Here is a 27,895-nt window from a genome sequence, read left to right as displayed (position 1 = left end):
CATATCCCAATAGGCCAACAGTATCTTGGTTTAATCTACATTTTTCATATCACTGGCCTTTACCGACTTCCATGGTCTCGCAAGGCTCGGTGGAAAGTTATCTGTGATCAGCTTCTGAACAACAAACCTCCAGATGGTCTCTCTCAACAGTCTTATGTACTTCCTAAGCAATGTGGGGGACACAATAAAACCTGGGGAGGGTGCCATGTTACAAAATGTACTTTCAATATAACCATAAAGCATTCATGTTCAAAGTGTATCACAATCAAATGGCGTACCACAAAGCAGTCTCTCTCTCTCTTAAATTCGACCATCCTCTGAGGGGTTCAGTGTGGCGCAGATGGCTCCCTCCTCCCCCCCATTCTACCCACCCAACAACCCTGTGAGGTAGAGGTGTCTAAGAGAGTAACCGGCCCAACGTTGCCCAATGAAGTTAATCACCAAGTGGGAACTTGAATCTGGATCTCCCTAGTTTCTCTCTCACTGAGTACAGGAAAGAGAGACCTTTTAAGCTAGTTCAATATTAGGAGCTCTCAAAAATATTCCGGGTTAAACAATATATGAACACAGAGAAAACATGACAACATCCTATAATGCCATGGAGAGATCTTTAGGATGTTCTCCATTATGGATTTTAAGGAATGCTCTCCCTCCTCCCCAAACATCACATTAAGATGCAACATAGAGTCAGGATGGTTTACAGAATGGAAAGAGAGAGTCTAAGAGCTGTTTTCAAAGCACTTGCTTTGGGCAAAGAAAGAACCCATTGTATAAAAGATCCCTTAAGACTAGTCGAGGTATGATTGTTCAGGGGTGGGGAACCACTCTATTTATATGCTTTTGTGTGAATTCCTTGATGAGAAAATCTGTGTTCCACCCGATGCTTTTGTTATGCCCTGCGAATTTCTAGGATTTATGGGATCCTCATCCTTGTGTATTTGCTGATGGGAAGTTAGCCTTTTTCTGTTGCTGAAAGTCTTTCCACACTCTGGGCACTGATACGGTTTTTCCCCTGTGTGGATTCTTTGATGCGAAGTCAGCGTTGAGCTCCAAGTGAAGCTCATGCCACACTCTGAGCACTGATAAGGTTTCTCCCCTGTGTGGACTCTTTGATGTCTAGTAAGAGTTGTGCTTAGATTGAAGCTCTTTCCACACTCTGAACATTTATATGGTTTCTCCCCTGTGTGGATTCGCTGATGCCTAGTAAGGGCAGGACTTTGACTAAAACACTTTCCACAATCGAAGCATTTATATGGTTGTTCCCCCGTGTGCATTTTGTGATGCGATATAAGGTTTGTGTTCCGAGTGAACTTCTTTCCACACACCAGACATTTAAACGGCTTATCCCCCGTGTGGCTTCTTTGATGCCTTGTAAGGTCTGAGCCTGTACTGCAGCTCTTTCCACACTCCATGCATTTATATGGTTCCTCTCCTGTGTGGATTCTTTGATGGTAAATCAGGGTTTTTCTCCAGGTGAAGTTTTTCCCACACTCTAGGCATTGATACGGTTTCTCCCCTGTGTGGATTCTTATATGCGAAATAAGATTTATTCTGTCTCTGAAGCTCTTGCCACACTGTAGGCATGCAAATGGTTTCTCTCCTGTGTGGATTCCTTGGTGTCTAATAAGTTTATCCCGTCGTCTGAAGCTCTTCCCACACTCAGAGCATTTAAAAGGTTTCTCCCCTGTGTGTATTGTCCAGTGAAGATTAAGGCCAGATTTTCGTGTGAAGCTTTTCCCACACATGGGGCATTTACTCCTTTCATTCCTCGTGGACTTTTTCCTTTGGAGTGGGATTTCTTCACAGCCACCATTCTGAAGTGTGGATACAGTCCTCCTCTTCTGTTTCACTTCAGTTTTCTTTGTCTGTTCATCTACTTCTTTACATCTGGTTGTTTCCAGCAATGTCCCAATTGGATCTCCCTGGTGCCCACTCACCCACCTGTCACCTGCTAAAACAAAGGCAGGAAAAAAGATGTTAAGAGACAGAAGGAGAAATTGAGCCTGAAATCAAGAAATCATCCCAAGTAGTTGCAGCTATGAATGACGGACTGTATCATCTTGAAGCATTAGGTTTTTTGAAAAAGAACTTCAGAATTAGACCAGCCTGTCATGCCACATATTAAAAACCTTTTTATTGACAATGAATGACACAGTGTGTTCTGGATTCTGGCCAGGGAAATAGGTTCATCTTGGTGGTAATGTATGTTTTTATTCATTTAGGATATTTCCATGCTGCCTCTTCAGAGCCCTGTTTGTGGCATCTTACAATTAAAACAACGTCACAGTATTAAAAACATGTCATTGGACATAAACAGCATAAAAACTATTCAAGAAAAAGAAACTGGCAATTTCAAAAGCTGGTAAGATAAAACTCCTAATTAAAATTATTGTGAGCATTTTTCAAGCAGAAGGTTCCCAATTTAATCTGGGATAACTCTAGATATACCGTCTCAACTAATAGGGCTTAAAAAACCTGTTCGTAAGACCTAGGAGACCCACCACCACTATTCAGAGAAGAAGGTGCAGGGTGTGCCAATGGCAGCTTCAGATGTTTAATAGAAGAGATGATTGTGTAAAGCCAGTGATCATCAAAGAGGTCCTCAGGGATCCCTGGCGCCTGTTTGTGTGATTCCTGTTGCCCAGATGATTCTTCCCCAAAGCAAAGAGCCATTCTTAGTTTTTCTCCATTTCACTGGTTCAGGAAGTACTCCCCTGGCTTTTTGTAAACGATGCAAAACCAAACTATTCAAAAAGGCTTTTTACTTGAATGGGAGGGCTGTATTGTAGGGATGGGGTCTCAGATGCTTCGCTAATGAGTTAGGGACCATAGACTTCATCACTAGATCGCCTTACATTTTATCTGCTGCTTTAAATATGTACTCCTAAGTATCACTTGTGCTCTATGTTGTCTAATGTTAGTCCTAGAATTGATTATGTTCTGCCTCAGTATTTTTTTCCTGCTCTGTATTGGATTCTTGCTAATACTATGGTCGCTTCCACACGTCCTTAATGAGACGGCCTGCTAACGGAACTTTGGTGGGTTATCTCACTCATTACATAAATCATCATTTCCCACGCATGAGCAGGTTGTCATGATCCTAGGTTTTGAGCGTTTTTTGTGAAACTTGTTTTGTTCCGTTTTCATTTTTGATGCTGCTTTTTTCGCACGATTATCTAACGTTATCAGTGCCTCTGGAGGCTTTTTTGCGCTTTTGAAGTGCCCTGCCACAAATCTCCAACCCCTCCTCTTGCCATTACCCCTCCCACACAAGTGTCTGGCTCTCATGTGCAATTGTATAAATCCCCCCCTTTTCTTTTTTTTTACTTTTTAAAAGGTTCCTTGTGCTATTACGGTGCAGTGCTTGCCACATTGGATCACTCAGCAATCAGTTTAGGAAGAAAGACTATCCGTTTAGGAAGAACATTGGGAACAGAATGCCATTTCTCATTTTATTTCAAACTAGCATTAAAGCTTGTTGTTTTGGAAAATATAACAGCTCCTAGCAGTGCTTCCTCCCACCCCGGCACCTCTCCCTGTGGCATCAGTCAAGAAGGGGATGGGGAAGAGAGCAAGGGCTCCCTCCTCCTCTGATCCCTCAGCCACAGCTTGGCTTGTGCACGGCCCTCCCAAGATCCAATGGAGGCAGTGGGAAGCACCATCCCCGCTGCTGTGGGACGTTGGGAGGGCCTTGCCCCGCACTGAGCCTTCCCGCAGTCTGTGCTGAGCCCTTCCGGGCCTCTGGAGGTCCCAAGGAGGCAGCGGGGAGGCAAACTGTTTTGCCCCTCATTCACTTCTTATCCCTGCATAGTGCGCCTCCACGGGGATAAGGAGTGAGTGCTAGGGAACATGGTTTCCCTTTTATATGGTAGGATATGAAATCGTGGGATTGCGCTACTCTACTGTTCACATATTTATTAAACACTTTTGCATTTAAAACTTTGGGAAATCAACAGGAGAGAACGGAGTACTACGCATGCCCAGTTTCTACAGAAACTGAAGGACAGGATGACGATATAGCGCAATCCTGCATGGGCTCCCCCCACCCCCAAGGAAAATTTGGTGGGATTGCACCAACGTCATTTGTGACAAGGTGCAGAAAGAACGCGCTTTCTGTTTTGGGACCTTTTTTCCTTCCTGTTGGGTTAATGATTTATGATTTTGATTATGATAATATTTAGCAGAGTAGAGACACGTGTTCAGCTTCTAAAATAATGTTTACTACATAAAGGATAAAATAATAAAGGTTACATTGGTGATAAAATAAAGAAGAGCTAACTAGCTTCTACGTCCTTACATGCTGGAGGTAACTGTGCAACTAACTAGTGGGCAATGGCGTCCTGGACAAAGGAAAGAATGTTACTTGCCCCCAATAAACTTGGTCAGCCAATAATCGATCCTAGATTAGTTCATTAGGCAGGCAACTCCCCTTTGCCCTGGCGGGAAGAGTTACTGGACATCTAAATGGCCTCATGCTAATTAATTATGCCAAGCTAAGACAGAAACAGATTAACCCTTTCATGACAGAAGTGAATAACACGTGCAAATCCTAACACTTCCGCTACAAACACACACAAGAAATGCTTGAGGATGCTGCGTATAGAAGGTGAGTTAAGAAAGCAGGTTGGGAACACTCAGCTTCAGGACAGAGAAAGCCCGAAAAAAGGGACATGTGGCAGCAACCCAAGTCTTTTAAACTTGTATCTATTTACCCTATGGCATTGTTTATGGAAATGTCCTTGATACTGTATTGAAATGTACTTAATACCGATTGTACCAATCTCATACTGTGTAATCCGCCTTGAGTCTCAGTGAGAAAGGCGGACTATAAATGACATGAATAACAACAACTACAATAATAATAACAACAGCCCAGGAGACAACACCTTTTCATCTCTGGAGTCTGCAACTGGCCCAAGGTCAGCCATCGAGCTTCCATGGCAGAACGGGGATTGGGACCTTGGTCTTCCAGACCCTAGTCTGACACTCTAACCAGTCCACTATGCTGGCTCACAAGATGCTTTAAATACACAACGGTGTTTAACCATGGGGGAGGGATATTGTCTGGGCAGTGCTGAAAAACAGCTGCTGCTTGTGTGCCTGGGCTTGACGTGGCCCCTGAATGCAGAAGAAGAAGAAGCCGGGAAAGTGTTTCAGGAACAGAAGGGAAGCCCAAACCCTGAGGAGAGCCCCCTACTTATCTATCCTACCCAACTTCCTCCGATGGCCAGCCAGGAGGCAGCCCGCACCATCCAAGCCTGATGCCATCTAAGGCATCTCTGGGAAAAGGGCTCCCGTCTCAGAGGGCTCCTTTCCCACTGAAGTGGCCTCATAATCCTGCCAAATGGAAGGTATTGGCTACTGAGACAGCAGCAGAGCAGGTACATATACGACTTCATAGCATTTGTACACTAATTTTCTTTTAATTTGTTCAAAAGGTTTCTCTCTTGTTTTTCTGTTACCTGCAAAACTGGTTGTATATATAACCCTGAATCAACTGTCTCTGGATCAACGGTCTCTCGCCAGCCAACAATACTTCCATTTTGTCTGTATTACAGTTCCGTTTCTTTGCTCCCTACCTTGTCCTTCGCTCACCTCAGGTCCCAGTTTCAAGACCTCCACTGACTTTAGCATCCCAGGAAAAGGAGGAGTCTCACCTCGACAGGTCACATTGGCAAAATTCTCTAACATGACTTCCCAATGGAGGTCTTTCTGGCCCGGATCCAGCAGGGCCCACTCCTCCTCGGTGAAATGCACAGACACCTCCTCAAAAGTCACCAGGCCCTGAAAGAAGAAGACACCCATTTTCTCCTCACAGATTGTCAATCCATTCATTTTTGTTACATCAAACGTTTATTTCCCACAGTTGCTGCTCACAGGCTCCTGTGATGGCTTCCAAACATAAGCCTAGATGATAACTATGTTTTCTGCTGGCAGAAGGCATTTCTCAGAATGGAATCCACGGGATTTCTTTTATTAGGACCAACCCATCTACAGACAACAGTGTGTAAGCGTCTGAGTTCTCCAGAACTCTTTGTCAGACTGGATGATAGAAATCTTCAGGACATGACAAATTCTCCTTGGAGTAGCAGAAGGCATTCCAGCCCCTGGAAATAAGAGGGTGAGGTACCTATTCTTCCCCTCGCACACCCACACACAATAGATTTGGGAGAAAAATGAACTGGCATCAATGAAATTAAAATGAATCAACAGAAACCCTGGAAAGACGAAACTGTTTTCAGGGGGCTCCTGAAACTCTCTAAGTTCAATGCCCGGTGAACAGCTGTGAGGACCAAACTCCAAAATCAAGGTGCCACAACACACTAGGCCCAGCGCATGTTTGTTAGCTTCCTATCAACTAGGGGACAGTGACTGGGTAGATCTTCACCAATCTGCAGGTTCCTACCGAACATGGCAGTCTCATTCCATTTAGGGATCTATTGGGAAAAATCAGCACTTTGAAGGGTATCTGGAAATTAACAAGGTTGTCTATAACTCATGCTAGCTAATGACCTCATAGCTGCCTTAATGCCACCTATGTCGAAAAGTAGTTAAAGTGAATGGAGTTAACGGTCATAAGGGCCACTCATGGTTTCACGAGCAATCATCTTTGATAAAAACCAAGAGAAAGAGACAGAGCCTTTCAGGCGCTTCAAGATGTCTGTGGGAGACAGAAGTGGGCGGGGTTGTAACCTCTCCCTTAAAATCTCAACCTTACCTGATCTGGCACTAAAGTTGCGTCCTCTAGACCACCAAGAAAAGATGACCTTGTTGGTTTTGCTGGCACCGTGTCCCAGCCTATGAGGAACAGAAAAGAAGGTGGAGAGATAAGTTAATAAATATTTTCCACTTAAGTTCTTTGAATTAAAAAAACCCCTCTCCCCATTTACCTCACTGGGCACTCTTAAGAACCTAATAGATTCCTCCAGGATCACACCAAAGGTCCGCCTAGTGCTACATGCTGTTTTTCTCTGTGGCCAACCAAATGCTATTCAGAGATACACTGTCTATATTTTTTCTCTACCGCTTTGAAAGTAATCTAACACACTAGCCATCATTTTCATTTTTTGGCAGCAAATGCCATATGGACTAGGAACCTGACTAGTTTAGGTCTCAAATAAACCAACACATTGCATCACTTCCCTTTGCTTGCACTGAATTAACTGCCAATCAGACTCCTTATTTGATGAAGCGAGCTTTCACTGATTTATATTCTGGGAAAGCTTATACTCTGGGAAATTTGGCTGGTCTTTAAAGGCGCTACTAGACTCTAATTTTGTTCCACTACTACAGAACAACACAATCTCTACAATCTCTTTTTTGTGACCCTGATTTTTCACTGATACGAAGGAGGAAGGAAAATCTCTTTACCTCATTTCTGTCTAAGCTATGGATTTTATTTTATTTTTCTTGTAAAAAATCCCAAAACACGTTAATCTTTTCATGCATGAAAGAGGCTTCAACCCTCTGACAGTTTCAAACACCAATTTCTCTAAAGCCATTAACATGCAAGCCATTTTTAAACCCTAGCATTGAATATGCCTTTCTCATTATCCCTGCGCACGGAGCTGACATCTTCATTGAGGCAGCCATCCGGAGTCAAGGATTTTCTCAAGACAGGCAGTGTGCTGTAGTGGTTAGAGTATCATATTATTTTATATATTTTGTTTGTTCGTTTATAGTCCGCCTTTCTCACAGAGATCCCAGGCAGATTACACAGCACAAGTGAAATACAATATAATCAACAAGCAGGACGTTCACTGAGCAAGTACATGCAAGGACCTGCTAGTTGAATCTCAATAACTTCACTGCAAGAGTCCAAGACTTCATGAGTTAAAGATTTATTGAAGATCCCCCGTTCAGCATCCCCAAATGCTCATTGTTAGGAATAAAACTGTTTCTCAGTACCCAACACATATAGACAGTTAAGCACAGGCCCGTTTGCCCCCCCCACCTCTTCTATCTATAACGAATAAGGAAAGGAATTTAGCTACACTAGAGATATCCTGGAATGCAAGGTTATGTATCTACGGTAATGGTTCTTTTCTTGGTGAAAGTTCAACATAGTTCCTCTGCCTGCTTGTAGAGAAGAAATAGTGTCAGCTAACAGGAATTTGTACACACGAGATTTTACACAGCATGTCAATGAATATCAAACCCCAATATTAAGTCTTAAGCACGGCAGAGGCACGGCAGGGGCTGACCAGGAAGCTTGGCTTATGGCAGGGGCCATGACCCTGAGAGTACAATAATGAACCACAGTTAGAACATTCAGTGAAAACAAATACAACGGGGTATAGTAGCAGAAAAATTTGGGAACAAGCCTAAAGTCGAGCCCAGAGATGAAATCTTTCTTCTACAACTCATAAATAATTTACATGGCATGTTAAACAACATGCCAACTCCCTAGTAGTGCATGTATCTGCATGAGCAGACAGTATCCAATAGTGCATGCTATAGTCCCAGAGACCCCAGGGGCCCAAACTGGGGTGCAGGGGATGGGGTCCAGGGAACAGCAGGGCACCTACCTTCTGTGCGCATGCTAGGTGTGCGCACACTCCTCCACAGAGGAATTCTAGAGTGTGCTGACTGAAAACTGCCTCTTCGGACCCACCACAGCCCCTTCCTTCATCCCATTCGACCAGACGAAGGAAGAAAGCACTGTATGTGTGTGAGTGCTCAAACTGAAACTGATTCCAAAGGGGCAGTTTTCAGTCTGCAAAGCACCGGGATTCCACTGTGCAGGGGGAGTGCATGCACATGCTCCTCCACTCATGCCCCCCATGCATCCCACAGAGAGAAAAAAACCTGACACACACCGCATTCATCATTACCCAGTGAGGTGATGCCTTGGTTAGCCTCCTGTGCGACTCTCCTGGAGTGCGGCCTCTGTTTGGTGCCTGATCGAGCCTTCTCTGCCTTAGGGAGTTTGCTGGCTATTCCCACTGAAAGGCCCTGCTCCTGAAACAAAGAAGGGAGGTGCCCATGCAGGGAATGGGGAGAAGGATTAGGAAAGAAAATTTGGGACATCAGTCCAGAGAAGTTCGAGGGGGGGGGGGCGGGGACTGGGCAATGGGTGGAGATTGCCCATCTTTTCTGCTTCTTAGATAAAAACGCTCTTACCTGCTCCGCCTGGCTCAGGAGGAAGCCTTCTGCCAGGGCCACTGCCTGGGAACTGGTCTCGGGCCCACATTCCCTGACCCAGCTCTCCATTGCTGGAGGCAGGACGGCCAGGAGCTGCTCCAGAATCACCAGGTCCAGGATCTCCTTCTTGCTGTGCCTATCCGGCTTCAGCCACTGATGGCAAAGATGGTGGAGTCGGCTGCAAACCTCTCGGGGCCCCTCGGCCTCCTGGTAGCGGAACTGCCTGAAGTGTTGGTACTGGACATGCGAGCTGATGGTATCTTCTGCCAAAAACGTCTGTCTGGCTCTTTCCCAGAATTCTCCCTGGCTTCCACGCTCCACGACTTCAGGACCACGCCCATTCATCTTCAGTCTCTTCCAAAAGATCCCCCTTTGTTCTTCTGCAGCCTCTTTTAAGAAAGGGGCTGCTTTAAAGACACATCAGGGTCCAAGGAAGGCCGGCAAAGTCAGCACATCGTTCTACATTCAACTTCTTGCCCTCAAATCAGGAATTTCAATCAAAGTAAAAGATGTCAATTAGCATCTCTGGCTTCTTCGGGAAGGAAAGGAAATGAAGAAAGCTTCGATTAAGAAAGAAATTACAGGATTACAGGTGTCTGTGTTCGTGCACGCGTGTCCTGAAAATATTTCCCCCTCCTCTTTCCTACTTCCCTGTATCCTCATCCCATAAGACCTGCCTCTGATTGAATCACATCTGACCTTTCCCATTTTCTCCATGATAATCTAGGCTAATACAAACCAGTCTGAAACTGATTTGGCTTTGCAGAGAGGAGAAACGGAGACGCTCCCTATATGACAACACCTGTTCCAAATGCACCAGTTCCCCTGATTTGTCCCTGGGTTGGATTCAAACTGAATTTTACACCCATGTAAGATCCTTTCGTTAGTGGAAGAGAATGTTCGTGCCACCTTCCCTCCCACCACTGCAGCTTGCTGATCTGTGAAATGTCATTCCTCGGGGCAGGGAACTGAGAGAGGGAGCAAATTGAACTTCTGAAGCAGGAAGGGGAAATGGATCAAAATTACCCCACCTCTTTCGTTAGCGGAAATTTTAGATGTTGTTAAGATGCCTTGCTAAACTTTTGCTAGGGTGAGTTGCTAGATTTGCCCTTCTTCACATTCCAGCACCTCATCTTAACTCTATAGGAGTAAAACCTCCAATTTGGGGTGCTGGTGGGCACAGCTTGTCTCTAATGTGTGGGTCCACCCAAACTAGGGGCCTGTTAACTTTGGGGACTCCTGGAGACAGGCAAGTCCTGTGTGATGATTTCCTGTGATGTCTCAATTAGAAGATGTCGGTGATGTGAGGTGGGGGTGGGAACAGAGGGACTCTTCCATTTAGGGTTGCCAGCTCCAGCTTGCGAAATTGCTGGAGATTTGAGGCGGTGCCTAAGGAGTGCTGTTTGGGGAGGGGCCTCAGCAGGGTATAATGCCACAGAACCCACCTACCAAAGCTGCCATTTCCTCCAGGGGAACTGATCTCCGAACCCTGGAGATCGGTTGTAATTCCAGGTTGTGCAAGGAGGATGGCCACCCAGAGTCCCTCGACACCCCTACTGATGCACTTCCAGCCATGTCAATGTGCACATGTGAATATTAAGGTGGCAAGCCCACCCAGTGGTGGCTTCCCCACAGCCCTGCTGGTGCGCCTACAGACACCTGAATGTGTGCCTGGGAATATTAAGTGCGATGAGCTGTCTGAAAATTCATCTGCCGGTAAAGCTCATTGGCAGCTAGGCGTGTGTGGGCCACCAGATCAATTCAGCATCTTCCCCAAAAGCAAACCAAACCTGTGGAACTGGTAGTGTAGAGTGAATGAACACTGCAGGGAGAGAAAAGCCTTGAGCAACAGAGGAGGAAGGAGGCAATAATCCTGAATAGGAGAAGCTCCCAGGTGCGGCTCTTCTGGAGGAATTCCGGATGGGGCAGCTGTACAGGCTGTTGGGTGGGTGAGTGGATTGGTGGGGGCTCTGTCTCCCCATCTTTTTGTCTCCATTGACGGCTGGGGGGGGGCTTCTTCCCACCTTACCCTTCATTTCTCTGCTTTGCCGCTTCCATTAACCCTCTGTTGCAGATCCCGGCCCCCAACCACATTTTGCAACTCACCAGATCTTGAATGGGGCAGGGAATCAAAAAGGGAAGTGGGAGGGCAAGGAAAAGCCTCTCTAGGAATAGGACTCTCTTTGTTTAACTCTTAAACTGAGAGCACCGCAAGATGCTTTTTGAGACAGAGTATAGGGAGGTGTTTGCGTTCAGACTGCCAGTTAAAAGTGGATAATTTATTTACTTCATTATTACCTTCCCACCACCACCATCCAGCTTGGGCTTCGCTTGTCAGGGCTAGGAAGCTAGTGCCAAGATATTATAAATACAATATGAATTCATAGAAAAATAGACCTATATACAAGACCAAGTCGAGGATGTGAAAAAGCAGGTGAGAAATACTATAAATGTGGATAAAGTTCATACATCTGTATTTTTTTTATCCAGGAACAAAGCATGGAACAAAAGATGAAGACAGTCCAAGCTCATCTGTGCCCTGCCCAAACTGGGGCCGGCTTGCTTTTCACTTTTTGTCACAAGACTTCCTCAGGGCAACTTCCACACTTCATTTACGTAATTACAAAAATGCACTTGAACTCATCTCTGAGGGGCGGCTTCATATTCCACCGCTTCTGGGCACTGCTGAATTAGCCAAAAGACACAGCATTTATTTGGAGTTTATTTTATAAACGGGGTGGGTGGGTGGTGTCCTTCATGTTAAGTAGGATTTAATACAAATATACATTTGGGAAAGTATTACACAAAGTAAAAATATCTACTTCTCTACAGTGTTTGTAAGGTTATAAGGCTTTAATCCCATGCCTCCTTAGTCTGGAGTAGAAAGAGAAGTTAAGATGCTCCTAAACCAAGCTTCAGCCAGGTGCTCCCTGCAGCCTAGGACCTCTTGGCCCGGCTTGACCTGGTTGAAAGGGGACATCCACGTCAACGGCCCTTTGGAAATTTCCCCTCTAAATTCAATAACCAGTCCCTCCCCCTCCATTACAAAAATGCCCCACCCTTTCATCAGAGGGAAGATGCTCCACCTTGTTTATATCGGTTGCCCCTTTTCTGTATCATTCCTAATGCCAGGATACCCTCTTTGAGAAGAAGCAACCCAAACTGCATTCACTGTTCCCCATGTGGCCATATCATAATCATATACTTTATTACATGCCTGTATCATAGGCATGGGGAACAGTGAACACAGTCCAGATATGTATGTATGTATGTACGATCCACTTTTTCTCAATGGGCTTACAAATATGATTTTTATGTGTACATATGGTTGCTAAGCAAGCATCTTTTGCATCTTTATTTGTAAATGGCCAGCAATGATCAGCTAGAGGAGGACTCTCGCCCAGTAGCCTTTAGGGAGGAGCCATGGCTCAGTGGAAGAGCCTCTGCTTTGCATGCAAAAGGCCACAGGTTCAACCCCCAGCACCTCTGATTTAAAAAAATATCAGGTAGCAGGCGACATGAAAGCCCTCCACCGAAGACTCTAGAGAGCTGCTGCCAGAATAGACAAGATTGACTTGGGTGGGCCGATGGTCTGATTCAAGCTGTGTGTGTGATGTTGGGTGAAAACAGACATGCATCAACATAGCAGGAGGTCAGAGCAGAACATCTTGCCCTGTGGCTTTTTTTTATCCCCCTCCCCAAGAATGACCAACCAGATGCCTCCTTTAAACCCACAAGCACCTTGAAAAGGCAGCAACTTTCTTTAGTCTCGCCCCCCAACCCCACAATTGGTACTCTTTTTTTAATTAAGCGTTTTGTATGACAAATAAGCAAAGAGCCCCTGGAGACTGACAAATAAGCAAAGAAACCTGTGGTGCAGAGTAAGAGCCCCGTGGCGCAGAGTGGTAAGCAGCAGCACTGCAGCCCAAGTTGAGTTCGATCCTGGCGGACGCTGGGTTCAGATAGCCGACTCAAGGTTGACTCAGCCTTCCAATCCTTCTGAGGTCGGTAAAATGAGGACCCAGTTTCCTGGGGGTAAAGTGTAGATAGCTGGGGAAGGCAATGGCAAACCACCCCATAAAAAGTCTGCCAAGAAAACGTTGTGATGTGACATCCCCCCATGGGGTGACGGGGGCAATGTGCCCACCGTCCTGTGAGCTCTGCTGGAGCTGGGGATGCGACGGGAAGAGCAAGCCCGCCTCCTCTGCCCTCCCTGTCATCAATCTCCACTCCCGGCCTTCCAGCCCTTCCCAGACCCCTCCTGCGTCTCAGCCCTCCCCAGACCCCCCCTTGCCCCCTACCTACCAGCCCTCCGGAGACTCCTCCTGCCCCTCCACCTGCCAGCCCTCCCCAGACCCCTCCTGTGTCTCAGCTCTCCCCAGAACCCATTTGCCCCCTACCTGCCAGCCCTCCGCAGACCCCTTCTGTCTCAGCCCTCACCAGACCCCTCCTGTGTCTCAGCCCTCCACAGACCCCCCCCTTGCTCCCCTACCTGCCAGCCCTCCCCAGATCCCTCCTGCCTCTGTCCTTCTCAGACCTCTCCTGCCTGTTAGCCCTTCCCAGACCCCTCTGCCTGCTTGCCAGCCCTCCCCAGACTCCCCCCCGCACCAGCCCCAGCTTTCTAGAGCCCGTTGTATTTATTTGCATAACTAGCTTTGTTTCTAGTGCTAAATAATTCCTTAAATTGGATTGCATAACTGGAGAACAACAAAATAAAGACAGTATATCTAATAAAACAATGCAAGATAAAAGGGGAGGGAAAGAAAACTGCCTACATTGTTCAGCAGCAATGAACATGAGGAATGAAATCCATGTTGTACCTTCTACTGCGACCAACCAAAAACCCACAAAAATGTTGCAAGCTTTCCAGCTCAACAGGACTCTTCATCATTAGTACATTAGAAGCATAACCTCTTTACAGAACAAGATGGGTGGCCATATTGGAGCCAAGCTACAAGTGACGCCTGACACAGGTTGGACATTTGTCAGTTTCCGTCAAGTTTTGATGGGAAATGTAAGCGCTCTCGTCTTGCAGCTGTAATGGAGAGCCAAGCTGTAAAACCAGGACGCCTACATGTCCCATCAAAACTTGCGGTAAGCTGACAAGTGTCCAATCTGTGTAAGGCGTCACTTATAGCTTGGCTCTTAGTCTGTCTGTTACACTAGAAAAGAGCAAGAGTCCAGTAGCACCTATAAGGACAGATGGACTCACGTTCTAACGGTGTCTGAAGACGTGAGCTGTGGTGGCTCAGGAATGCTCATATTCTACTACAAATTTTGTTAGTCTTATAGGAGCTACTGGACTCTTGCTCCTTTCTACTATTTACTGAAAAAACCCTTCCCATCAAATTCTGTTCCCCTCCCCCCATCCCTTTATAGGCGGGCTATAAAGGGAGACAAAGGAAGAAATAAAACAAGATGCAGTCTTTCGGGTGCCACTAGACCCCCGCTTCTTTCTGATGGCTCCTGAGTTTGGCGGAGCCCATCAGACAGGCTTCCTTTCGGGAAGTCAACCCGAGGATAATCAAGGAGGTTTATTGCAAGAGCCGCAGAAGCAGAAGCGCAGAGGCGGGAGCAATTTTCTATTGGGCAGAAGTCCAGTGAAGAGTTAAGAAGCGAGAGACGCAGATTCCTAGAAAGGACTTGAAGATGTGAGAGCGGGAGGAAAACTCGGACCGCCTCTTCCCTTTCTAGCCCCGCCTCCATTAATTCATTGCCTTTTAATGTTGATTGGCTGCGACTCGCATGGGGCAGGAGAAACATGCAAAAGTGAATGGCTGCAGGTAAGTGAAGTGTCGTGCAGGATGCAGGTCGGAGGGACTAATTTCGCATTTTCAAACTAGAGGAAGGAATGGTTGTTGTGGGTTTTCCGGGCTGTATGGCCGTGGTCTTGGCATTGTAGTTCCTGACGTTTCACCAGCAGCTGTGGCTGGCATCTTCAGAGGTGTAGCACCAAAAGTCTCTGAAGATGCCAGCCACAGCTGCTGGCGAAACGTCAGGAACTACAATGCCAAGACCACGGCAAAACAGCCCGGAAAACCCACAACAACCATCGTTCTCCGGCTGTGAAAGCCTTCGACAATACATAGAGGAAGAAATGGTGGGAAAATGAAGGAAGGAAGGAAGGAAGGAAGGCGCACAGATGGGCACATAGTAGCTGCCTTCAACATACAATCTGCATATACTGAGGTTTAGAACAGCGATCGAAGTTGTTTCCTTTTTCATTTCAATATCATTGGGGTATGGGTCAATGCAGTATCTTTTAAGTTGGGGAAGCTCGGCAAACTGAGAGGGAGAAGTGGATCCATTGCTTTAGAGAATAATTCCGAGCACGTTTAGGCAGAAGTAAATGACGTTGATTTACTGATGTATTTCCTAGTATCTTGGCTTGTAACTTCGTTTTGTCCTAAAAGTTATTTTAAATGTTTGTGCCCTGCCCTTTGTCAGCTATGGGGGGCTGATAAAGTTTAAAAAGGAAATGCCACCATCTTTGAAGAGAACACATATAAATGACTAAACCTCCACCCAGTCATACTGCGTATTGTGGGCTGAGCTGCAACTGAAGTTCTATTATTGCTGTCTGCTGTTTGGATGCGATGTGGTGCAAGTCTTCTTTTGGGTCTGAGTTGAAATCCTAGACAAGTGCGAATGTGGAGTGGGAGAAGTGGAGAAGAGGGGTAAAATTCATGGAGAATATGACTGTCAGTGGCTAAATGAAACCTCCGTGCTCAGAGGGAATATACCTCTGAATTCCAGTTTATTTATTTTGCTTACTTTGTAGTCTGTCTTCCTCACAGAGACTCAGTGATTTATGCAGTCAATTAAAAACCATGCGGATTACAGAATTAAAGAACAGCACACCCCAAAATAGGATAGAATAAATCTGCAAAACTGTTTTATGTGCTTTTAATATGCATTTTAGTTTTGCTTATGGATTGTTCTTACAATGTTTTGTTTTAATAGCTGCCTTGGTGGCCCTCACTGGGCAGAAAGGTGGCATGCAAATGTTGCAAAGTAAAACAAGCAAATTAATAAATGAGTAAAGGAGTGAAAGTGACCTATAGTTTCACTGCCATCAACGGTGACCCTGTTCTCTTCATGCAAATGCCCTCCTGAACACTTATATGTTTGCATATTCTGTACATTTAGGCTATTTGGGTATGGGAATCTGTCAATCTTAACCCTTTGCAAGGTGCTACCTTTTGAAGCTTTTGCTCAGAGGAAGCATCCCCTGCAGAGCAGCAGATGAAGAGAGGCAGTCTGGTAGACGTGTGGGATCTAGGCCACGAAGGACTATGAGATGAAGTGCCTTGAATAGAACTCAGGAGCAATTCGCGGATACGAGTAACGTGCATGCTCTGCTTAGCTCCTGATAATAATAGAGCTTGTAGCATGCTGTACCTTCTGTAGTTTGCACGTTGTCTTCAAGGGCAGACCCATGTAGTGTGTGTTAGAATAGTTGTCACATTCTGTCAGGTAGAGCTCAGTACCTTCACTACACGAGTTAAAGCTTTATTGACAATCTACGAGTTCAGCAGTCCAGTACAGGTTCATTGCCAGGAATGAAGTTCTGCACCAAGCCCCCAAGCTTATGCAGCCCAGTTCCCACCCCCTTAGCTGCCAGCCTAGCCTAGGTTCCCACTCCCCATCCCCCAATAGCTACAGTGTATATATAAAGCAGAAAGGACAGCAAAGCGGCTAGCAGTGAAGTGGAGAGGATGTTTTAGAAATTTCAGGAGTTCCAAGGTTATGTATCCATGGCAATGGTTCTTCTTCTCAGGCTGAAAACAGATAAGCTCTGCAGAGGAGACAACCACAGCGCCCAACAGAGTTCTAACACAATGTGAACACAATGTCCATTAGAGTCCAGTCCTTAGCCTAGGCTCCCCAGGCTCTTACCAAGCAAGTCAGGGCTGTCAAGTCTGTAGTATGGCAGGGGATGCTAAGACCCTGACAACAGTCTAACTTCCGGGTTCCTTCATTGGATTTTCAGAATTATCTAGCCGGCCTCTATAGAAACAGGAAGCTGGAGTAGATGAATCATTGGTCAGAAACATCAGAGAGGCACATGCTAAGGACTGTTCGTTTTCCAACCCGTGCCCAAGTCTGGGTTCTTGTAGAAAGGATGAAGGGAGGAGGGGAGAGCCAGCTACACAATAATACACTGCAGTCTGGGCCATTTATCATGCCATTGGACATCCAGAAGTGGGTCAGTACACATGGCCACGAGACCTGTGCCATTTATCAGGTGACTCCACTTTTGTGTGTTTTATCTTTACACAGCTGTCCTCCTTTTATTTTTCCAGGAACATCTTCTCGAGCTCTCAGCTGCCTGCCTCAGATCACCTATTTAGTCCGTAAATAACAACATTGTGCTGAAAAACAGTATCTTTGTGGGGGCAATCCACATTCTGTGTTTGTTAAAAAAAACACCCTCAAATTATCCCTATTCAGAACCTTTGGGAATCATCATTTACCTTCTGCTGTGAGCATCTGGGAACGTGTGTTTCTGAGTTGTCCACAGGAACATGGCTGTGGAGGAGCTGCGAATCTCAGGGTTCAGTCACCTGGGCCCAGCTACGCCAGAGGAATGGCTCCATCGACAGATAAAAACAGAAGCGCCGGACCCAGTTGATCCCAAATCAGGAGACGGGCCATACATTGTCAAAGCTGGTAGTATCGGGGAATTTCTTCAAAGCTCCCATACTTCTGACGAGTTAAGGGTGGAATTATACTGGACTTGGGAAGCCCAGTGGCAAGAGTTCTTGAAGAAACTGGAGTCTTCCCACTCAGGGTGGGGAGACCCACAGCTGCCGGGGGAGCCCGCTCCATGGGACGATGCCAAGGCCTTTCTGTCTTCTTTTGAGCAAGTGGCTGAAGCCTGCCGGTGGCCCAGAGAAGAGTGGGTGGCCCGACTTCTGCCGGCCCTCAGTGGAGAAGCTGAGCAGGCCTTTGGCAAGCTAAAGGCCAGAGACAAGGCAAATTACAGGAAAGTTAAGGCAGCCATCTTGCAAGGAGCTGCCCTGAGGAGAGAGAAGCAGCGTCAACACTTCCGGCGTTTCTGCTATCAGCAGGCAGAGGGGCCACGAGGGGCTTACAGCCAGCTCCAGAAACTTTGTCATCAATGGCTAAGAGTGGAAAAACGCTCAAAAGCCCAGATCTTGGAGTTGCTGATCCTGGAGCAGTTGCTAAGCGTCCTGCCATTGGACATCCAGAAGTGGGTCAGAGCACGTGGCCCTGAGACCTGTGCCCAGGCAGTGATCCTGGCTGAGGTTTTCCTACAGAGGCAAGAAGAGGCTGTGAGGTGGAAGCGGCGGGTGAGGACAGATCAGTCAGCGTGTGGGGGTTGATCTCTGCCTGCTCTTGGCATTATGGTTCAATTGAGGGAGGGTCTGGGCTGTGAACAAACTTTGATTCTTCCCACTTTGGCTGCAATGACATCTTGACAGCCTTAAAAAAATCCTTGTGCCAATGTATTTATTGTTTCATTGGACGCCATTTTGTCTGCATGGAATATAAGCATGCCAACAGCCCTGAAGAAAAATATCCTGTCCTTTTACTAGAGGCTTGATAAGATATTGTTTACTAAGTGATGTGATTTATCTCCATGCCACGAAAAGCTTCATCTGCCCATTTCCACATATTAAGCCTCTGTTCAAAGGACAGGGGATTTTTCTCCGGGCCGGGTATCAACCTTACTCCAGCACCTACTTGGAAACAGCTGTCTTCATTATAGAGGACACTTGAATTGGAACTGCTCAATATTTTCTCTTTGGCCCCATGGCAGCCGCTTCGTGGTTCCTCAATCCTCCCTGACAGCCATTTTGTGGTTGTGCCTGCTACTTGTTTTCAAAATACCAGAAGCGTCTACAGAGTTCGCAAGGTTGGGAGCTCCTGTTCGTAATACAAACCCTGAAGAGCGTTTTCACTGTTGTTTCAGGAGCCGATGCCATACATGAGTTGCCCAGAGGCAGAGCAGGCTGTACCTGACACCGGACAGAAGCCTCTGGGCCAGGAAGCCAAGGAGGGGATTGATGGCTTAGATGTGAATTGTCAGGGTAAGGATTCCGTTTACCTTAAGTTTCTGATGTAATAATAACAACAGCAGCAGCAACAACAGTGTGTTTATATACCACCCTTCTGGGCAAATTAGTGCCACACTCATAATGGTAAACAAAGTTAATGTTAGATCAAGATGGGTAGCGGTGTTAGTCTGTAGCAGGAGAAAAGAGCAAGAGTCTAGTAACATCTATAAGACTATCAAAATTTGTGGTAGGCTATGATCTTTTGTGAGTCACAGCTCACTTCTTCAAATACTCTGAAGAAGTGAGCTGTGACTCATGAAGGTTCATTCCCTACCACAAATTTTGTTAGTCTTATAGGTGCTACTGGACTTCTGCTCTTTTCTACTGCTAATGTCAGCGTTATTATTATCCCCACAATGCAGCTGGGGCTGAGAGTAGTGGCTTACCCAAGGCCACCTGCAGAGTTCATGGTAAAAGTAAGAGTCGAACCACCAGAGTGCTGGCTCGGAACCCAGCCACTTAGCCACTATGGCTGCTTCTCTTCAGCCTGAGAGCTTACGTTTGATATGTTGGATATGGTTAAAGAAATCCCAGTTAGGTGCTGGAATCCAGTTGCAGATATATGGCAAACTGTTTATATGTGGTTTGTTACAAATCTCCTTAAATTCCCTCTCCATGCGAGATTTCTGGTTCATACTGTTTGGGCTAAAGACATTTCTCTTGTGGGGCTTGGTGGCAAAGATCTGGCTTTGTTTGAAACACACACGCACATCCTGTGCTTGTCTGTTCTGTTCAGCTGTGAAGGTGTATTTTCAGAATTCTCACAGCCCAGCAAGCTCCGTGTCTTCTCCCTATATCTATCTAGTGGTTCAAGTAAACACAAACGCTTGCATTAGGATTCTTTTCTCATTTCTTCCAGAACATTCCAGGCAAGGGAGAGAGAGCGAAAGGGGAAAAAATCAACTGGGAAGTCCTGAACAAACAAAACTGTCCCAAAGGATGCCTCTGAAGGCAAAGCAAAATGCTGTTTCCCAGGGTGAGGAACAGGCAGGAGCTGTTAAATACCAACACCAACCAAAGAAAAGGCGAAGAAACCACTGTAGGAATGGAACAGGTGCATCTATTTCTTATCTAGGGAATGAGAAGGCTGTCAAAGAAACCCCACAGCAGCAGACACTAAATACACAGCTGGAGTCCATAGAAGACCTCAGAGAGGAGTCAGGCCAGCTTATATGTGACAGACCTCTTTTTCAGTGTACTGAGAAAGGCCTTGGTCGCAAAGACCTTTTTGCGAATCACCCGCGAAGAAATGGCTTGCATAAATGCACTTCCTGTGGAAAGACTTTTAGTCAGAGGTCTCGGCTTGCTCTCCATGAAAGGGTGCATTCAGTGGAGCTCTATCAATGCTCCCACTGCCCAAAAGCCTTCAGCCAGAGTCGCCAGTGGGTCGCACATGAGAGAACCCACACTGGACGGAACTTGTGCAGATGTTCCTACTGCGGGCTCGGCTTCAGCCGGAACTGGCTCCTCGTTCTGCATGAAAAATCCCACATGGATCGGAAACCCTACAAGTGCTTGTATTGTGGGAAGAGCTTCAATTGGAAGTCACAGTTTATCATCCATGAGAGAACCCACACCAAGGAGAAACAGGGGAATGGTGGAAAGCCATATAAATGCTCCATCTGCGAGCAGTCGTTCACCCATCGTTGGCTCCATGCAATGCATGAAGGGACACACACTGGTGAGAAACCTTATGAGTGTGCAGAGTGTGGGAAAAGATTCTATTCGGATACAGGCCTTACTAATCACGCAAGGATCCATGCCGCAGAGACGGAAACAACCTGAATAGCCCTGGGACTTAATTTACAAGTTGCACCTCATTGTAGAATTTATAGTACATAATATCTCAAATCTTGACCTGTTTCTGAGAAAAGGTTCTGTGAGAATGTTTCCTATAAGACAGAAAACAACCCATGAGAGAGAGAGATAATTAGGGAGGGACTAGCTCAAAGACAAGGTTTTGTATATCATAGGAATTGTGACCAATAAGTGATCGATCTAGCCAGAAGATACCAAAAAAATCTACATGAGTAGGGAAAAACACGAGTAAACCAAATCAAGCAATGCCACCCCTTCCTGTGATAGCTCAGTGAAGGAATTGCTTTTTCATACAAGCAGGTGCTAGAGAATAAAAGGGCCAGAATCCAGGATTGTTTTGGTTCTGTGATGTTTTTCTTGTTTTTTCCCCTTGATGTTTTTTTCCCCTGGGGCCTAATGGACTCTGTAGTTCCCTCACAGCCACAGAATGAGTTTTCTGTGTGTAGAGAATTACTATTTTATGGAGGAACATTCATTCCCTCACATGTGCTCCTTCTTGAAAATCAGAAATGGGACATGCTTAGATGCAGGTTTACAGGCCCGTAACTACCATAGGGCACATGGGGGCAAAACCCTCTGAGAAAAACACTCCCCCCCCCAACCGAATTCCTAGCTTTCATTTAAAAAATAAAAATCAATCCGTTCCTGACAAGATAAATTCTTATCTGCTCTTTGCTGAGGCTATTTGCTTCTTTCCTTTTCAGTATTTGCAGTGATAACTGGTGTGAAGATTTTTAATATTTTAGTATGTCCTCCTCTGCAGTGAGACATTTGTCTCAGGAGCAGGTGGGCTGAGGGTGGTGGTGCTGGAGCAGAAAAAGGCACGCCCAAATTCACTCACTTTGATATCAAGTTTTTATGTTCTATTGCAAGCCGTTTTGCTGTAACTTTCCTGAGTCAAATAATGAGCTTCTAAACACTTTTTCTCACCAGTGAATAGCCACTGTCCAGTTCTTGTCCTCGTCTCCCACAGAACTGAAATTAGGGCTGAAGAAGCACCGTGCTCAGGCAGGATTGAACTCTGAACCAATGGAAAAAGAACTTCTCAGAGGGCCAAGGAAGCATAATACCACAGCGTTCTTAAACTCCTTGCTAGGGAAGGAAGGTGAGGAGAAAGTGGCTTCCCTTGGTGGGAATCTCCCTTAGGCCAAGGGTTCCCTGGAAAGCAGCCTGGTAACCTGCTCTGGTACCTCCTGAGAACATCTATACTGACCCTCTGAGAAGATGCTTTTCCAATGCAGTATTAGAAGACTAAAGAAATAATGGGGTGTAAACCACTAGAAGAGTGTTTTCCAAACATGGTTCTGTAGGTCAGGGGTTCTACAAGAAATTAGTAATGAATTCAATATTTGTACAAAAATAAACAAGTGCAAATATCATACTGAAAGTAAACATTAGATGGACTTTGGATGTGAATTTTATTTTGATGTTTAAGTAAACTTTATTTTGATCAAAAAGAGTCCAGTAGCACCTTTAAGACTAACCAGTTTTATTGTAGCATTTTGATTTGATATTTGGAGAAAAAGATTAGATAATACAAAAAAGAAAAAGTTCACACACACACACACACACACACACAAAAATATATATAGCAGCTCTACAAATTTTTCTTGACAATAATTTAGCAGTAATAGAATTGTACTCCCTACCATCACCTTTTTCTAGCCTGTAAACATTTTCACAGGTAGGGGTTCCTTGGGATTTGAAAAATTAATTTAGGGGTTTCTCCATGGGGAAAAAATTTAGGCATTAGAGAATACCTTGTGGAACACTTGCGACCAGGCACATAGGGAAAAGATTCAGAGAAATATCCAAGAGAAATACATTATACTCAAGGAAGCCAAAGGAACAAAGAATGGTTTTATAAAAAGGTTTATTACAGAAAAAAGGGAGAAAATGGTGGTTGGATTCAAGAGATAGGAAATAGGCGAAACACAACTACAGTGAAGCGCACACACAGATTTTCAAATAAGCAGTAAAGTTACTCTATCTCAGCTAAGTGCACGTTACTAAGGCTGTAGAGGGTTCCTCAGAGCATGTGCAGATAGTGGAGGAGCCACTGCCTTGGGGGTCTCCAGATGTCACATGGTTACAAAGTGGGAACAAAAGAAAAATCCTGACCTCCCAGATATTTATGGGTAATGGAGACTGACGTAAGGCAGACTCCTCTGTAAAATGGAGGCGCAGATTTAGCCGGTCCTATGTACCGTCTCTAATATCAGAGGCTACTGTTACTAGTGACAGAATTCCCCAAACTATGCCTCCCACCCTTTTAATGGCTCTGCACTTCCATGACAAATAGGAGATCTGGCCCAAATTGGGTGTCCTTTGTCAAAAAAAGGAGCAAGTTTGGCCGAGTAGCCCAATATGTATGTGTGAAAAAAGAGTTATTCTCAGGTAAACCCCAGGGGTCCAAGATACAGATATTCTAGGTAGTACTCGAGCCATACTGAAAGAAGTGAATTTAATGAATCAGAACATTTTATGTGCCTTTACCATTTCTATGCAGTTTTACTTTATTCTCGGGTACTATTGTAGTATGCTAATACATTGCGGAGAGAATTAACATGGGAGACACATGTTAATGTATATTAGGCACTGGGAATGCTGAGGCTGATCAGTGAAGTACCTGCTGTTTTGCAGTGGCTACTAGATATGCTTATCAAGCAAGCTTGCTGCTAGGAAGATACACCTGCATTCACTATGTGCTATGCCATACTTACGGGCTGATAAGGGAAATCTCTGAATAGTTTGTGCCAGATGTAACCATAGAATAGTTACGGATAGACACGGGAAGCCAGCTGCAAATGGGAGGAGCTGAATAGTTACTTTCAGACAGGAAAGGCCTGGACAAGGAGTGGTCAATAAACCACTCAGCAAGAGAAGTGAATTTGCTTCAAGTTAATTAAATTAGCAGAATCTCCCAAGGCTGTGAGAAGTCCCAAGCAATAGATGTGGGGCACTGAAAGCAGCTTTCTACACATTCCAAAAGAGGGGAGCTTGCTCCCCTCCCACAGTACCCAAAAGGGAACAATCTGCCTGTATAGTCCAAGGCTGCTGAACCAACACTTAGATGCCCTTGGCAAAATGTTACACTGTCAAGTGGGCAGGAAATAAGGAGAACCCTATGAATGGGAAAGTGTGAGAGAGGAAAGAGATGCTCCTTGAAAAGATAAAACTATACTAAAGTGATAAGCAATGCTAATTGGGAAATACTGTAATTATGGTGCTGACCAGAATTATTCTTCCAATAGGGACCACTGGATCATTGGAGGTGGTCACTGGGACAGATCAATGGGGTCACAATTATGCTTGAGCCAATGGGACCCCCCAATATTGTAATGAACCAAAGCGTATAAAACATCTTGCACAGCTATTGTAGCTTTGATGAATGTTGGACACGAGGGATCCTTTACTTTCTGTGTAACTAACGCTCCTCCATGTTTAATAAACATAGTAGACTTGCTTCTTTCACAGGACTCTGCGTCTGTCTCTTTGAATTGGCTGAGGGACATTTGAACCACTGATTGCATGGAACAATACTGAATTTATGGTTTTTGTCACACCCTCCACACTTAAGTATAGCAAAAAATAGATCTGGGCCCAGGAAAATGATTTCCCTGAATGCTGCAAATACTCTGTGCAGAGGGCTTTTCCCTTTTTACACAGCAGCTGTAAATGTCTACCTACCTGGTAACAGCAATTAATTTGTATGTTTTTATTGATTTTAACTTGTTCACCACCCAGAGCCCCTGGGGATGGGCAGTATATAAATTGAAATATAAAATAAAAAAATAAATACAATTTGTTGAAAGATGTGTTTTGTAGGATTGCCCAAAGGCTTGAAGAAAAACATCCTATCTCTTTAAGAGGTATAATATGTGGGTTCCTCTACATTTTTATGCCCCCAGTCTCACAGCAGTGACACCTCCTTCTATGTACAACTGGGGCTTTTCCAGTATTTTAACAATTGGTAATTGAGTACCTTATTATATGAATGTGACTCTGTTTCTCTGAATTCTGCTTTCATTTTTTTCATGTAAGTCTAGCTGCTGCGTCCCCCGTCCCCCCCACCCCTTGTGGAAGTATAAGGGGAAAGGGGCTAGACTCACTTTTAAAAGAATGAATATGGGGAATTCAGAGAACCTGGTGCATGATACAATTGTATAACCTAGCTCACAGGGTTGATAGGGTAAAATGAAGAACCACGTAATCTACTTTGGGTTCTCATTGAGGAGTGTTGCACAAAAGTGCCTCCCCTTTGCCCCTCCGATTCGCTGAGCAAAGAGAAGAGACAGACAAGGGCTGATGTAGAAAAAAGTGCATTTGCAAATATAGGGCACAGGCTTCAAGATGAGCTCAGAGTGTACCCCCAGAACAAAGGAGCACATGTTACTTTTAAGGGCTTGTGACATTTTGGAGAAACGAAAAGTCACATTCAAAATAAGGCACCTGATCTCTTTTACACCTTTAGATTGGACTATTGTCCACCTTTCAGTCTCGCGACAACATCATTTGCCATCCTATCCTGGTCTCCATAGTAGCATCTTCCTTCATTCCACAACTGGTTACTTTTCTACACAAACTCTCTTCTCCAAAGGGGAAGGGGGGTGGAACTTATAATTCTCCCTTTGTCTTTGGCGTTTGCCTTTTCAGATGCCCTCAGGAATGTCCAGTTATCTACCCAAGGCTAGACATTCTCTCTTTCCATGTACAGCTAGGGAGAAAAGGGGGGGGGGGTGGCCAAAGAGCCGAGACCAGTTACTTTAAAACATAAAGAATCCATTTTATGTTTCTTGCTAGCTTAATATTATGGCTATATGATTAATCCATAGTCTTTACTAATATAAATTTGCTAATTCCACAGGAGCAAATGTCCTTGACACCTTATGGAAACGTCCTTGTTACTGATTGTACTAATCTCACACTATGGAATTAGTCTTGAGTTTCAGTGAGAAAGGCGGACCATAAATGACATAAATATAAAGAAGAGGTAAATGAACTTTGACTACTGATTTGCTCTTATTTCTACAATATTATTGTTCTGTGCCTCTGACAATATCCTTATTGTTTTCTGCAAAATCAATGCCTGTAAAAGGCCCTTTGTTCTGAGATCCTCATTTAGGCAAACCAGACTATCCTTTGGAGGGCTGAACCTGGAAACAGCAACACGCATCCTTATTACCAGAAAACCTTTTATTGTTAACTATCATGTACTCTAGGAAACACCAACCACAGAAGCCAGGAGCAAACTGCAACAGAAGTGTTTATGTACATAAGCAACAAAAGTGCGGGAACAGGGAACCAATAGAGAACAAAGGCGGGAACAGAGATCCAATCAGAAACTCACGACACAGTTTCTCTCTAAATATGCAAAGTGGGTGAGTGAACATTACCCATAAGATTGCTAATTTACCTGAATGCATGGCATGTCTCCTTATATGGGATTATTTGCTAATTTTCCCTGGACCAAATGCTTGCAACTTACTTTTGCATTCAACACTCCACAGAATTTTCAGGACACCTTTCCAGTCTGTTCAGGGTGCATTTTAGATCGGAAACATAATAGTAGTATTGCATGATTTTCATGTCTAAAACGTTAACAGGTGTCTTTAACACATCCCCATTTGTTGTTTGTGTGGTAATATTATTACTCAATTTTACGACATCCCATTTTTACAACATAATTTTTTTTAAAAAAAGTGGGGGAACACCCCATCCCAGGAAAGCAGAAGCCCTACTCTTAAATTACAGAAAACATACAACCTGTGTTCAATGTACACTTTTTTCTTTATATATGCATGTACACCTGATTGTGAGTGAAACCCCCAGTACTGGTCCCAAGTTACATTTCAACATGTATCGGCTCTTTTTTACACGGAAGATGTATGCACGTTCACTGTAATGTATGAAGAGGGCTGGAACTGCAGCAGTGGGAGCAATTTTGATGGTGGTGGAAAGTGCCGTCGAGTCGCAGCCGACTTACAGCGACTCCAGCGGGTTTTCAAGGCAAGAGATGAGCGGAAGTGGTTTGCCATTACCTGCCACTGCGTAGAAGCCCTGGACTTCCTAGGTGGTCTCCCATCCAAGTACTAACCACTGCTGGCCCTGCTTAGCTTCCGAGGTCAGGCGAGCTTCGTTCATGCTAGTTTTGCAGAACTACAAAAAGAACTAAGCAGCAAGAGATGCTGATTCCTAGCAACTGTTCTCTCGCCAGAAAAACGCTCACCTCCAGGTGGGGCCTGGAGATCTCCCGGAATTACAACTGATCTCCAGACCACAGAGATCAGTTCCCCTAGAGGGGGGAGTCTATGATGTTATACCCCACTGAGATCCCTTCCCCCCAAACTCCACCCCCAAATCTCCAGGAATTTCCCAGGGACAGATAACTGCCAACCCGCCGGTTAGTCAATCGGGGGAGGGGGGCGTGGCGCCAGAATGGGTTTAACCCCGGGAACGATCAACTAGTTTTATTCGGAAAGCATTTCAGCAAGTGCAGGTAGGGAAAGCGGGCGGAATACTTGGGGTTGGGTCCCGAAAGGCTTTCATTGCAGGGTCTTGGGGAGGGGGGTGTTTGCTGTAGCAAGCCTTACTTGCCACCAGATTGCTTCCCTCCATCCAAGCAAGGAATCGGGACCAGAGAGCAAGAGAGACCGCAGCTGTCCCTTAACAGGCAATTCAAGGGTAATACTGGTTTTCCGGAGCTACCCTCCAAAGCTGCACGTTTTACGTTTTGCAGAATGGCATAAAAGTAGCAAGAGTCCCTGGTCCCTGGAAGGAACTTGAAGATGTGAAAGTGGGAAGAAAACTCGGACCGTCCCGTGCATTTTTTATTAAAAAAATACGTT

General features: G+C 45.2%; 2 protein-coding genes across 3 annotated transcripts; one reads left to right on the top strand and one right to left on the bottom strand.

The window, feature by feature from the left end:
• Positions 1–661: 661 nt before the first annotated feature.
• On the bottom strand, positions 662–9,542 carry LOC129328718 (zinc finger protein 154-like). 2 transcript variants are annotated; one of them, XM_054977966.1, is made up of 5 exons: positions 9,124–9,542; positions 8,835–8,961; positions 6,719–6,798; positions 5,658–5,784; positions 662–1,951 (listed from the first exon to the last, which is right to left on the bottom strand). In XM_054977966.1, the coding sequence occupies exons 1-5, from the start codon at positions 9,487–9,489 to the stop codon at positions 831–833; spliced, it is 1,821 nt and encodes a 606-aa protein (XP_054833941.1). In that variant the 5' UTR covers positions 9,490–9,542; the 3' UTR covers positions 662–830. The 2 variants fall into 2 exon arrangements, with proteins under 2 accessions (XP_054833941.1, XP_054833942.1); XM_054977967.1 differs by having other exon boundaries at positions 662–1,948.
• A 5,358-nt stretch (positions 9,543–14,900) lies between these two features.
• LOC129328716 (zinc finger protein 397-like) lies at positions 14,901–22,428 on the top strand. Its single transcript, XM_054977963.1, has 4 exons — positions 14,901–14,927; positions 17,451–18,461; positions 19,085–19,202; positions 20,089–22,428. Exons 2-4 carry the CDS (start codon positions 17,673–17,675, stop codon positions 21,012–21,014), a joined length of 1,833 nt encoding a protein of 610 aa, XP_054833938.1. The 5' UTR covers positions 14,901–14,927; positions 17,451–17,672; the 3' UTR covers positions 21,015–22,428.
• Positions 22,429–27,895: the final 5,467 nt, after the last annotated feature.

The sequence above is a fragment of the Eublepharis macularius genome, chromosome 4, assembly GCF_028583425.1.
Source record: "Eublepharis macularius isolate TG4126 chromosome 4, MPM_Emac_v1.0, whole genome shotgun sequence".
Classification (NCBI taxonomy): Eukaryota; Metazoa; Chordata; class Lepidosauria; order Squamata; family Eublepharidae; genus Eublepharis; species Eublepharis macularius.
The sequence above is the reverse complement of the archived record's forward strand: the minus strand, read 5'-3'. Positions and strand labels throughout refer to the sequence as shown.